This window comes from Chelmon rostratus, chromosome 11 (genome assembly GCF_017976325.1).
Source record: "Chelmon rostratus isolate fCheRos1 chromosome 11, fCheRos1.pri, whole genome shotgun sequence".
Lineage (NCBI taxonomy): Eukaryota > Metazoa > Chordata > Actinopteri > Chaetodontiformes > Chaetodontidae > Chelmon > Chelmon rostratus.
In genome coordinates this window covers 17,547,982-17,561,106 of record NC_055668.1, presented here as the reverse complement: position 1 = coordinate 17,561,106, position 13,125 = coordinate 17,547,982, and the positions used below count along the sequence as shown (strand labels likewise).

Sequence of the window (13,125 nt, the reverse complement as noted above, 5' to 3'; positions counted from 1 at the left end):
TTCCATATTCACTGCAATATGTCCCTTTTATTTCAGAGTTGCAGAAGGTATTTTCCATAATAAACTATGATACATGTGCGATACTGTACATGTAAATAATATTGGCAGGATTTCATTATCCCTTACAATCACGCATTAAAGGGCGACCACCAATTTTGCATATGAAGTTCACATTACTTGTCACTAGAAGCGCTGTTCAACCTGTGAAAATTGTTGAATAGCGTCTAAAGGAGCTCTCCAAAGTTTGAAAAAATAAATGATCTCAGTTTGGGCTTGAAATTTTGACAGAAAGCTTGTGTTACAAACTGGGACTGTGGGGTTTGAAAGAACTGGACATTTAAGAGGCTTTGAGAGATGTGTATTAGGGGAAATGCAGGATGTTTTTGGATCTTGATCCAAATTAGGGACTACAGAGTCAGGAAGTCTCAGCTTCTGGTCCTATTTTGGCCATTCTTGTTTTAATGGGCCTCTTTTTGAGACGCACAACTCATTGAAAATGACAGAAATCTCTGGAATATGACTTTAATGTGGTACAATATACTGTAAATTTGCAGTTATATTCGATCAAATATCAGTAAGGCAAAAACAAATTTTCCCCAGAATTTTATGATGGGAATCTCTTGTATAAAATCTATGAATCAATTCCAGATTTAAAACTGAAAGGAGGAAAAAGATTTTTTTTCTAAGAAAAGGCTGGTGCATGAGCCTCCACCACCTCTGTGGATGTGTGTGCGCTTCACGACAGCGTTGGTAATGTATTTGGATGGAGCGTAGGGCGGTGGCCAGTGAATGAATGATCAAAGCCTTTTTAAAGGTTTGGTGGGCGGTGCGTGTGCTGTATTTACACTGGGCCGCTCCGCCCAAAGACAGGAGATAGAAAACTGTCTGTGGGCCGGTGGAGGGATGAAACAAGTGGAAGGAGATGTAGCAGACGGGCGCGCATTAACAACCCCGACACACGCACTACACCCCGTCGGCTCCACTCGCTCTCTCCCGGTGCGCGCTCGCATCCTCCCTTTTGCATAACAGGGCGAGCGATCGTTTTGCGGTGCTGCATCGGAGCTTCATGGCCGCGACACTCGCGATGAGCGGCGGCGGCGGGCAGGAGGATCCCTTCTATCCGCTGCAGAAGGCGACTCTGCCCGCCGGATTCCCTCTGGAGGACTCGGCGTTGTTCGGCTTGGATTGCAAGATCACGGACAAGCCCGGGCAAAACGACTACACTCAGGTAAACCGGCCAGAAATCCCACCGACTTTACACGCTGGTGATGTATTGCTTTGAATGGGCGTGGCAGATCGCGCGTACATCCAGGTTGTTTGTTTGTTTGTTTGCTTTTTTTTCACTCCGCTGGCCTCTAAATGTCAGCCGGCCTTGCTGCGTGATGTTAACGAGCACTTTGCTTTGCACTATTTGCGGAGATAAGCGAACAGGCTGCGGCCAGCTGGACGCGACGCCGAGCTGCTCCGCCTGCGAGCGCATTCACCGCATGTTTTCTCCGCCAGCCAGTTGGTCACCAGTTGTTGGGCTCTTCTTGGCGCCCCCCTCGCACCATCATACCACGCTGACAACAACTGACTCGAGCTTTCGGACGGAAAGGTCCCGGAAACTCTGTCCCGCAGTTAGCAGGGAACTTGTGCAGCAGTGGGGAGAGTTGTGTGTAACAGCTGGTGGGATCAGGAGCCTAGAAATAGCAGCCCATCCCCAGACTGCTGCTGCTGCTGCTGCTGCAGCGGACAGGGAGGCATGGGTGTTTCCCCATTCCCTTTCATGTTGCTGTTTCATCCTCTGCTGCAGGGCTTCTCTAACTTTTACACCAGCTAGATGCTTCAGATTCGCAGGAATTAGACCACAAAGCAGAATATGCACGCATCTGAAGTCTGGTGTAAAGTTGTTCACCTGCAGTGCCAGTTTGATCAGTGACAAGCTGCTGCTTCTCTGCTCTGTTATCATAACTGCAGATTTTCCTAATGCTTCAGATGAGCGGTGTTAGATCTGATTCTTTACTTGCACCAGAACGTAGCCTGATCCTCAACTGCTGGCCCCCACGGCCGGTGGGTTTTTGAGTTCAGCCTTGCAGGCAGAGAGGGAATGTGGCAACCGCCTATTGATGACTACATGATAAATGTTTTCGCGGTGACTGTCCTATCAAACCTTTGTCTTCTCAAAATAGCGCCTCAGAATACTTTCGTAGTGGCTCATGAGAAGCACTTGCTGAAATCAGAGCTCGGTACGCAATCATTTAAGCAAAGTTTACTCTGAAATCATGAGGTGAGATGTTTCTAAACCTGATTTTTTTGTGTGTGTGTTTTGTCTTTTTTGGCGACAGGAAAAGTGTGAGATGGACAGATATCTCTCCCCTCAGTCTCTTCCCCTTCCACCTGCCGCAGACAGCCAGCAGAAGCCGCAGAGAGACGGTGCGTCTGTGGTGGATCACTTCTTCACTGACGAGCACGCTGGGGCTCCCTACACCCTCAACATGAATCTTTACCTCCCCGACGCCGCCTACGTGAGGATGGGCTTGTGTCAGCAGGTGCGGCCCCCTCAGCACCAGAACCACACAGGTCTTACCCAGATCAAAACAGAAGCTGCCTCCCCGTGTTTCTCCCCCAGCCTGCAGCTGCACTGCCCCAACACTGCGCCCGCTGGGAGCTGCGGCACAGCTGGGCATGGCCCCGGGAGCGTTGCCATGGAGACATCAGCCATAAACATGACGCTAACGGGGTTACCAGACTTCACCAGTGTTTTCAACCAGTCGGGAGGCGCCCGCGGTGTCGATTCGGTGCAGGAAGTGTTTGTCAAACAGGAAATGTCGTCACAGTTCGAGCAGCACGCTCTCCACCACCACGACAACGGCGGCTCGCTGTTTCAGCTACTAAACTCCGGCTTGGACCATCACCATGGCAGCGGTATGGAGGCTCAGCATCAGCGCCATCATCATCATCATCATCAGCAGCAGCAGATACAACACACCCCCACTTCCACAATCCACGCACCTTTCCATGATTTGCCGGTAGCTTCTTCTGCATCTCAACAAGAGGAGACCGCCAAGCCCGTCTACTGCGGCCTGGGTGGCGGGGCATACACTCATCCTCATGCTCAGGCGCACCCCCATTTCCTCCAGCAGCAGGTGCCCTACCTGCCGCCCTCGCCGCCGAGCTCGGAGCCCGGCAGCCCTGACAGGCAGAAGGAGCTGCTCCACACTATGTCCCCTCCTCCCTCATATGCAGCCACCATCGCCTCCAAGTTGGCAGGTGGCACCCCTGGACTCGGCCCCGGGCCGGGACCGGGCGGCCTGGCCCTGCCCCTAACTACAGGTCCTACGCCGGTCCCGGGCCAAGCAGCAGGCCTTCCCCAAGCCCCTGCAGCAACCCCAGCCCCAACCCCAGCTCAGACCACCGTGCCTGCCCGCTACAACCGGAGGAACAACCCGGACTTGGAGAAACGTCGGATCCACCACTGTGATTACCCAGGTTAGAACGATAGCACAGCTCTGCATGCATGCTGGTTCTTGTCCCTGTTGTGTGTAAGTGTTTATTTTTTTTTACTGTGCTGTGGTCAGGTGAACGTCTGATCACTCACAAAGGTCAGCATGCATTTTTTGCAAATTATATGTTGTGTTTCGGATGACTTTCCCAGGCCTATGAGTCACGATATGTACCACAGCCACAGCAGAGGACACGCTGCACTGGAATTAAAATATTTTGGCAACGGAGATCGTCAGTCACTACCTCTCAATTAACTGCCTAGTTTAAAAACTGCTCCGCGTTTATTATCACACCTCAGACGGCTCTAGCACTCTCATCCGTGAGCCCTCACACATTGTTGTGGGATTGAAGTCATCGCTGGTATAATTGTGTGTGGGTGTCTTAACTAGATAGATGTTCTCCTTAAGTCATTTGATCTTTTTACCCACACACATTTACATACAGTCACACTTGCTTGCACAGATTCAAACACACACACACGCACACACACTGTGTGTGTGCTGTACGATGTGCAGCTACTTGTAGGACATGTAGTGTCAACTAGCCTATGGCAGCGTGCAAAATAGGCTTAAGCGGAGCCTCCTGCAGCATGTTTGCACATGTCTAACTTCTTTAAAGTCAGATGAAGCAGATTCATCATATCCACACAAGGACAGATCCACACTTTATCCAAGTGTGTGTTAGTCACGCTGCTGCAGCTGCTCACTGTTTAGTCTTTGCAATACACGAAACGCTATCATTTCTTTATTTAAAGTCATAATAAATCTAAAGAATATCTTTGTAAATCATTCAAAATCTTAATGACCTTTTGACATTGTAATCTACGTAGTGTGTGTAACAATGTGCAAAAGGTTTTGTAATCCAGAACTTAAAATATCTCGACTTTGATGTCAAACTAACAGGTGGGGTGAACAGATGTTTCCAACAAAGCAGTGTTCAGTGTTGTTATCGGCATGCAGCTGATTGAATTTCTCTGCAAATACACCAAATTTAAGCAGATCAATACCGAATAAGACTGTGTGGACCACTTTTTTAACACAGTCACATGTACTTTGTGAACAAAAACAAACCGCCTTTTACTATGTCTCATTCCAAGCAGCCTCTGTTCTTCATTAGTTCACATTTCTGGCATACCACAGCTCAGTTCATTGGGTAAATGCATATCTGACACATGAATTATTTGGGTTTTGGATTAAGCCTCCTGTTTGTGTTTATCTCCCTGTGTGTCGTCAGGCTGCAAGAAGGTCTACACCAAGTCGTCCCATCTGAAAGCCCACCTCAGGACTCACACGGGTAAGACATTCCTCCAATTAATGCAGCTTTTTGAAACGGGACCCGTCAAAAAGAGTGACTCTTATTTCGGTATCTGCACTGGCACCGTGTTGCCAGGCAGAGTGTTGTGTTCCTGGCATGTGTGTGTAAATGTATCCTACCCCATTCCCATCCTCTGCCCAATATACTATTCCATCAAAACAGGTGGAAGTGACACACTTCTGCCAGGGGATGACTCTCAGACTATGTGGCCAGCGCGAGACGTAGTACGGTGCCATCTCTCTTAGGATCCAGGTTTCTGTCCAGACATCGATGCGTGAATGCTTTGCCGTTATAAATACATTCAAGATCTGTTTGTGCAGACGCTAAAACGCGTTAGGTCGTCGTCCATTTTCCTTTGTCTTTCCTCTCCCCTTCCTTCTTTCTTTCAATCTGTCTCTTTTCGCATTCAGATTTGAACTGTTAGTTCTGCGCGAGCAAAGTCAACAAACAAGCACTAAGGTGTCGGGCTCCACCTCGCTCCAGCTAACAAAACAAAGCTTCTGTTGATATCTGCGCGTTCCTCGCTCATCGGCACACACACACACACACACACTCACACACACACAATCAGAAGTCACTCTTAGCGGCGTGCGATCCAGAATCTGCTCCACTAATGAATCTGTGCTACTTGCTCAGAACATGGTTGTGGGTGTGCGTGCATTGCATTTCAGTATTGGGAACTTGACACGACAATTAGATCTGGCGTCATTCATGCTGCAGGCTGATTGTGGTTTTTGCAGTTATTACAGACCGCAAGATGAGAACATGACACGTACGGAGGGATGTAGCAGCAGCTTCCATATCCTCTCCGCCTGTGTCAGTCACGCTTAGTTATTTTCTCCCCCTTTTCTCTATCGCTTTCATTCATTTAATCGCCCTCTTGTCTGCTTTGTGCCATCCGCCCACCTTCAACCCTCCCCCCTCATTTCTGTCTTTGTCTGTTACTCATTCTACTTCTCTTATTCAGCTGCTTGAATGCACACTTACACACTCATATGCACACACACACACACACACACACACACACACACCTGTCAGTAATCTGTATGAGATGATTCCTAATGCGTTTGGGTCCTCGTGGGAGTTCCCACTCTAATCTCCATCAACATCCATTACGCTGATTGTTTGCGTGTGTGTGTGCGCGCATGTGCGCAAGGGTGCATGTGTGAGTGTCTTGTGAAAACACTCCTCCCAGTTCACTCTTTTTTTGTCTGTTTTTTCACTGTCTCTCCGCATTGTGTTCACTTTCAGGTGTGTGTTTCCAAGTTGGTGACGCTCTGGTTAGTTTCCAAACGGGTTTACTTTGCTTGTTTGTTTAGTGACCAGATCTCGCTTCGCTTGTTTAAAAGAGTTGGTTCACACAGATGACAAAAAAACAAAACAAAACATATTTTCATACTTACCTCTTGTGGTATCCAGCATGCATAGTCTTTATTTTGTCCAGATTTCTGCCTCCACCCCGTTTTAATGGATGTGAATGGAATTATGTTTATGGTTCAGAGAGCTTTGAAAAATTACATTTAAGCTGTTTAACTGTTTTTTCCGGAACCGTTGTCTTATTAGTCTGAACAAGCCACAGAACACACTGTCAACAGTTTTCACTATTTTTCTTCCATTGAAGTAGCTCCAATGGAAACTGCTCACAGCGAGGTCTGTGGACTCTCCGGAGTAATGGGGACATTGTTTCTGGACAGACACGCCGCTGTTGAGTTATTATTTGACATTTGCAGGAGGATTACAGATAGTCTGCATATTCCTTGCCCTGTTTTTGATCATTATAAATACGTGAATAGATGTTTAAAACTAGGGCTTCCAACCAGACAGCACAGATTCCATTAAATTCCACTTTAATTTGCTCTTACAGCACTGTGGCTGACACTTGAGGCACTCTTTAATCAATTACACGGAGAGGCAGAAAACTTAAATAGGCCGTTATCTCGCCTAACTTTTAAAATGCAAATCAAAAAAAGTGGCCAGAGAAAAGGAGACAAACCAGAGAAAGAAGAAACAGAGGGACCTAGCTGACCTAGTAGGACCTAGTATCCAGTTCCTTCCCATCTGGCCATATTTCTGAAGTAGCCATTGTTACCAGACAAAACTAACTAAATGTGCCACAAATTCCATTCACCTCCTTTGTATTTGGGTGGAAGCAGAACTGTCAGAGGCAGATCAACCTGGACTAATATAATCTAAAATTATCTGCATGGATGGATAGTGTTATTTTTTAGGGGGTGAACAAACCCTTTAAGCGGTGAACCCGTGCGGTTGGGTTGCGTGGTTAAGATGGAGCTGGGGCTGAAGGAGACAGGTCACACCAGTTTTTTTTGCGAAGCACCTGAGGCTGCAGCAGAAAGATCATTGGAATGGCAGGGCGACACGGAAGCAAACTGCAACCATCAAAGAAAAATGCACAGAGGTGAAGGCAGACAATGCTGATGAGTCGTCCGTGGGAAACTTCAGTTTCTGAGCGCTTGATGAATGCCTGTGGCTGTATATGTTGTTAGACAGCTGGACTTTCCAGTAAAGCCTGTTTTCCCAGTTCCTCCACCCAACCGTATGAATCATGAAACTCAGGGAATTAGAGTCTGTTTTAATGCTAATCAGCGTCATCCTCACTATGAGCACTTATAATCACATATTGGCACATCTCTGCTCTGTCATAGCCTGCTGGAGGTAACAAGATGGAGCCAGAAATGAAGCCCATTCCTGCTGCTTGCTCACTTTTTCAGAGCTGCACCCCTCAGACTCTCCTCTTTTCTCCCGTCCCACAGGTGAGAAGCCCTACAGGTGCACGTGGGACTGCTGCGACTGGCGTTTCGCCCGTTCGGACGAGCTGACGCGCCATTACCGGAAGCACACGGGCGCCAAACCCTTCCAGTGCGCCGTGTGCTCGCGCTCCTTCTCCCGGTCCGACCACCTCGCCCTGCACATGAAGAGGCACCAGAACTAGCGGCGTCTGCACACGCGCTGCAGATACACAAACACTGTCTTGGCACACGTAAAGCACTCACTCCGTCTCCCACAACTACACTGCTACAAGCTGCCTGAAGCAGAGCGACTCCAACTGACGCCACAGCTCCTCCCGGTGCTGCTATCATGTGCTAAAACGGTACGATAGCCTAAAAAATGTGTTGCTCTTAACCCAGAGTGAGACACTTTGGAGGTTGTATAATAGAAAGATAATGGCCAGATGAAGCTCTTGGTCTCTTAACCTCCAGATATACTTGGTATAGATTTCTGTGAACAAATACATAGAAGAAAAATGACAACAAAAAGAAAATGGTAGCTCCAAAATGTGTCTCCTGTCCATTTGGACTCTTGTGTGTGATTGGAAAGAAAGCACTTATCACTCAAAACTTGTACATCTTTTGTCTCTGTTCTAATATAGAGCTGACTTCATATTTTTTTTTTTATAAAGGAGAAGTTTATGTTTGCAAAACTAGTCAAGCCAAATCTTTGTTTACTTCTTGGTTTGTTAGTTTGTTTATATAACTGGAATATCCAGATTAGATTTTTTTTTTTTTTAACCAAATCTTTCAGTTTGCACTAGAATTGGTAATCTAAGCCTGAGCCTTTTTGGGCCCAGGCGTCTAATTCACCACTGGAACGATCATTATCACTGCTAGACTGAATCTCTGTGAACGCCACACAAATCATTGCTGTTCAGATATTAAAAATTGAAGGCATTTGTACTCCGGAGAGAGGGAAGATAGTGCAGGGAAAAAAACGAGGGAGGGGTGGAGCTGGAGAGAGAGATTTTTGATTTTAGAGAAAGGAGATCTGAGGACAGCTGAGGAACAGAGGGAGGTGGACGGTTGCTGAAGAGAAGCAATTAGCCAATGAATTATTCACGTTGTCTTTCGACGGATTTCCAACCAGAGAAATATAAGCAGAACCCTTATTCGCTCAGTTAAAATAGAATGGACTGTGTTTGATGCACAAGCTTGAATGAAGTGTCTTCAGACTACAGTTAGCGTCCATCCGTCTCATCCAGCGTTTTACTTCTTTCAAACGTTTTAACCAAAGTGTCATCTTCATCATCATCGACACCTTATTAAGTGCCTCCTTCTCTGGTTTATGTGTGTTCGTTCAGTGGTAGCAGAGCTGTGATCATCGTGGACAGTCCTTTTAAATACACATGGTGCTGTTTTTAGTTCTTAATCTACTGGATGTCTAGACTCAGCTTGGGGGGGGGTCCTTTTCTTTTTAAATTGCGAGTTTACCCATCGCTCATCGTGATTTAACAGCTCGGCTCAGGCCACTTCACGGACATCCTGACACGATGAGGAACTTTTTCGTCAAACTGACAGTCAGTCCTTTCCCACTCTCGGACTCTGTACACAACTAACATGCAGCTCAGCTGTATCAGTCAATCGAACGTGGATGCATGATCTGTTAAAGGAGAGGTTTGCGTGTGATCACATGTGCAAAAATTATGGGTTGGTGCAAGTGTTCCTTTTTACAAACTGGCCCTGAAGAGATCCCTGACATTTTTAGTGCAAGTGATATAAGACAAAATCAACAATGAAATATAAAATGCATTGTGAAGTTCAGCTGAAAATAATGTGGTTTGGGGATCTTTCAAGGTTAGTCTTACCAGTGCAGCCCTCTCAGTGTTTCCTTGTTGGCCTGTGGGCTATGAAGACTTTGGAATACACCCGTTTGATTCCATTATTAGCTTATAGCAACTTTAGTTGAACTTTAGACGTCATTTTTGCACAGAACAAAGATTTTGTCCCCCGTCGCCTGCATCCAAATAATCACAGTCGGCATCAAGAGGAACACTTGATCAAAAACTCTGCTAATGCACAAACGGACGTGAGAGCATTGCTTTAAGACAGACCTGGAAACAAGTGGACCTCTCCTTTAAAAAGAGTTGAATGTCCATGTTGATGGTGTGATTTAGCCTGCGCCTATAACTGTATTTGTTCATTCACTGCAGGTAGCATAAAGATAATATAGCACTGTAATGTATCATGGTAAATCTGACTATTTATTTGGTTGTGTAGAAGTGGGGGTTGTATCAGATCAACCGTCTTTCTCCCCAGCAAAATGCCTTAATGTAAATATATGCACTGTAAATAACTATTAATTTTTTTCCTCTTTTGTTATTATTTTGTAAACAAAAGGGCAAAAAGAGGAAAATGCCCTGCATCCAAAAAATATTTGAGCCTTTTTTTTTTCCTTTGGTTTTGTTTCCTTGTCAAAGATATTTTGATGCCATTGTTTTATATATTGTCCTTCCAACAACTTATTTTGTAGATTTGTTTTCTTCCTAGGTAAACGTTCCAAAGACAAAAGTTGTTTTTCTTCAACTGAGTGAAGCCGATCCTAATAAAGTCAACTGACACTTTTACAGATGTGCTCTTGTGCTGGAATTAATGGGGAGATTTCTTCTTTTACCTGCTAGCAGTGACTGAATGTCAGGGCTCAGGAGTGGCAGCAATAGAAGTATGTGGTACATTTAGTTTTTCTCGTCCATGAGGTTTATATTAAAGCAGTTTTTTTTTTAAGAGTGGGCTGTGCGGATAGAGAGAGTGTGATGTCTGTGGGACCTTAAAACAAGCCTTGTCAAGGCCTAAATGAAACAAATGAGGCACAACCGCACTTAATCTTTTAAAATCCAAACATGGTTTCCGTGGAAGTGCTGATCCTGTGGATTTTCCTGCACACTTAAAAGTTCAGCTTCGGCGTGAGGAGATAAGAAGGGAAGATGAGGAGGAGAGGCGAAGCGCTCTCGTCCGGGACCTGCAAGTAACCTGCAGCACCCTTGCTGATCAACAAACAATAGTCCTTTGATGTCCCAGCGAGAGACAATGGACAAGAAAATAAATCTGACCACCACTCGGGGACCGGAGGGGAATCCCACCGCATGGAAATGGACGTACAAACATGTGCGCACACATGCACACACACCATATGTTCTTGATTTAAGTCATAAATGTGACCCAGGGTCTCTGCTGTAATCTACCTCAGATGTCAGAAAAGAGGGAGGTGGAAGGGAGAGAGTGAAAGAAGTGAAATGCAGAACAATCTAAACAAAAGAATCTCTGGGGGGACCCAATCAACCACTTCCGTCCTCCTACAGCTCCTCTCGCTCTCCTCCTCCGCTCCTCTTATTTAATTTCATTTTCTCTCTCTCTCCGTCTCTTTGTCTTTCCATGCACCGTATCCCCCTCTCCTCCCCGGTGGAAAGTATTGTATGAAAGTCCAGGGGCTCTGCTCCACGGGTCAGAGAGGAGACTGTTCTCATAACCTGCTCCGCTCCTCATCTTTTCCCCTTCTTTAATCATCCACCTTGTCTCCCTGTAGTCCTCTCCGCTCCATCTTTCCCCCCACCCAAAACTTTCTTTTCTTATCTTGATTCCTTTCCTCCAAAGTATACACAATATATGAGAATGTAGGCTTGCAGGTGTATATCTGAGTGTGTGAGTATTAAAAAGCTAGGATGAATGCTTCACACACACACACACACACACACATACTGCAGTGATGAGTGAGTGGGAGCTACCGGTTCATGTTTTGGATCAACTAAATTAATGTCACACATCTGGAAGACGGCTCCTGCCTGCTCCACCCTCTGCTGTGCTGCGTTGGTGTGATTCCCAGTTTCCCTTTATGCATGTGTGTGTGTGTATGTAGGTGTAATGTTTCCAGTGCTCCTCTCTTGGAACAGACCACCCACTCAGAAGACCAATAGAACGACCACGGGGAGCCCGGATAGACACAGACACACACACACGAAACTCCCTCCAAAGTCAACCCTTCCCAATATTCTCAGAATAGAACATGTTGTTATCAGAGATTGAAGCGATACCAGAACAGCTGACATGCTATCACAAAGTTAAAGATAATATCAGAAATCGAGGAGGGCTTTATTCCGAGACGCTACGTCCATTTTTAAAAATGTTGCCTCAGGTGATCTGCTCAGAAGTTAAAAACGTTAGAGGTTTGAAAACAAATATCAGAGCCTCATCGCGTCTGCTGAGACGATCCGTAGCGGATCTCTGCAGGGGACTGCACCTTCAGGTCCTCTGTGCAGAGCTGCTGTAGGGGAGTAGCTGCGTGGACAAACACGAGCCCCGGAGGGGTGAGATGAGATCTGAAGTTCTCTTCATGGTTGTTACTCTTCACTGTGGAGGTGCACCCCGAGCACCATCTGAACCACATTTTGGGTGGCTGTGGCCAGTTAGTGGTTCGATCTCTTGTGTTCCTCTTGCCTGCTTGCACCCATCTGTGAGTGTGATTGGGTGAATTAAAGGCAAATAGTAAAATATAAAAAAGTTATGCATCAGTGCAGCCTATTTTACCATTTCACTCAACTCAACAGAAGCTGAAGATGAATTATTAACAGGACAAATCAGGCAACTGATATCAGCCCAGAGGCCCCAGGATCATTTCGCTTCTCGATTGATTAATTGCAATTTTGTTTGGAAGTTTGGCTCCAATAAACCAAATATACAGTAATGACAAAGGCCTTGAGGCGGGTTTTACTTAAACTCCTTCACAAGGAGCGTCCAGCTGTTGGATCAGTCATTACAAACTGATGCTTTGTCTGATTCAAACCCCAGAACTTTATTTAAAATTCTAGTGGAGATCCCAAAGCTTTCATAGGTACCAAATATATCAGGATGAATTTTAAGTCTCAGGCTTGAGTATTTTTACTTGAGTGTAAAAATCATATATATTGTATGTAATACAGTCTCACAGGGTGAAATAAGGGGACTTTTCATACATTAAAGCTACTTACTGCATTTATTTTTCTAGTTCATATCATGCTTACAAGATTTATATTTCCTACATTTGCCTTGAAATCGCCACAAACTAAGTGGCTGTCAGGTTGTTTTCCAACAATCTAATGAGGCCCTTAACAGGTTGACCCGCCTCTGACATCAACAGCATCACCTGTTGGTGACAGCTGCTAATCAATACAGAATCGGCACTGCTTCACCGATCGTTCAGTACATCAGAAGGGTCAGCAGGCAGCGCCTCTGCTGAGATGCACTCTGCAAAGCGGAGGAGGTTTTTTTGTTTTTGTTTTCTTTTTTATAGCTGTAGTGATTTAATAATCTGTCATTTTGAAATGAAATACTTGAAAAAATGGCCAGCAAAATATTCATAAGTAGTTTCAGCTGCTGCTCTGAAGGGTGAAGTCCTGTTTTCTCCTCAATCACAAGTTGTTCTAGTAATTTTGTTGCAAATCCTTTTGTCGCTGCCTCAGCATGTGAAACATAGCAACGTCGTATCAGTTGTCCAGGAGTTTTAACATCACTCTGCAATGACTCATAAGAAAAAGATGACAAACCCTACAATCCATAAGCTGGC

The 13,125-nt window shown here is 45.6% G+C and overlaps 1 protein-coding gene across 1 annotated transcript; it reads left to right on the top strand.

Annotated features, from left to right (window-relative positions):
* The first annotated feature begins 906 nt into the window (after positions 1-906).
* On the top strand, positions 907-10,156 carry klf5a (Kruppel-like factor 5a). Its single transcript, XM_041948123.1, has 4 exons — positions 907-1,228; positions 2,328-3,471; positions 4,720-4,779; positions 7,572-10,156. The coding sequence occupies exons 1-4, from the start codon at positions 1,067-1,069 to the stop codon at positions 7,748-7,750; spliced, it is 1,545 nt and encodes a 514-aa protein (XP_041804057.1). The 5' UTR covers positions 907-1,066; the 3' UTR covers positions 7,751-10,156.
* Positions 10,157-13,125: the final 2,969 nt, after the last annotated feature.

Bases quoted from the DNA above. Each gene is read 5' to 3' on its own strand.
- klf5a (XM_041948123.1), top strand. From the start codon at position 1,067: ATGGCCGCGACACTCGCGATGAGCGGCGGCGGCGGGCAGGAGGATCCC. The intron at 1,229-2,327 runs GTAAACCGGCCA...TTTTGGCGACAG, and splicing joins GGCAAAACGACTACACTCAG to GAAAAGTGTGAGATGGACAG. The intron at 3,472-4,719 runs GTTAGAACGATA...GTGTGTCGTCAG, and splicing joins CCACCACTGTGATTACCCAG to GCTGCAAGAAGGTCTACACC.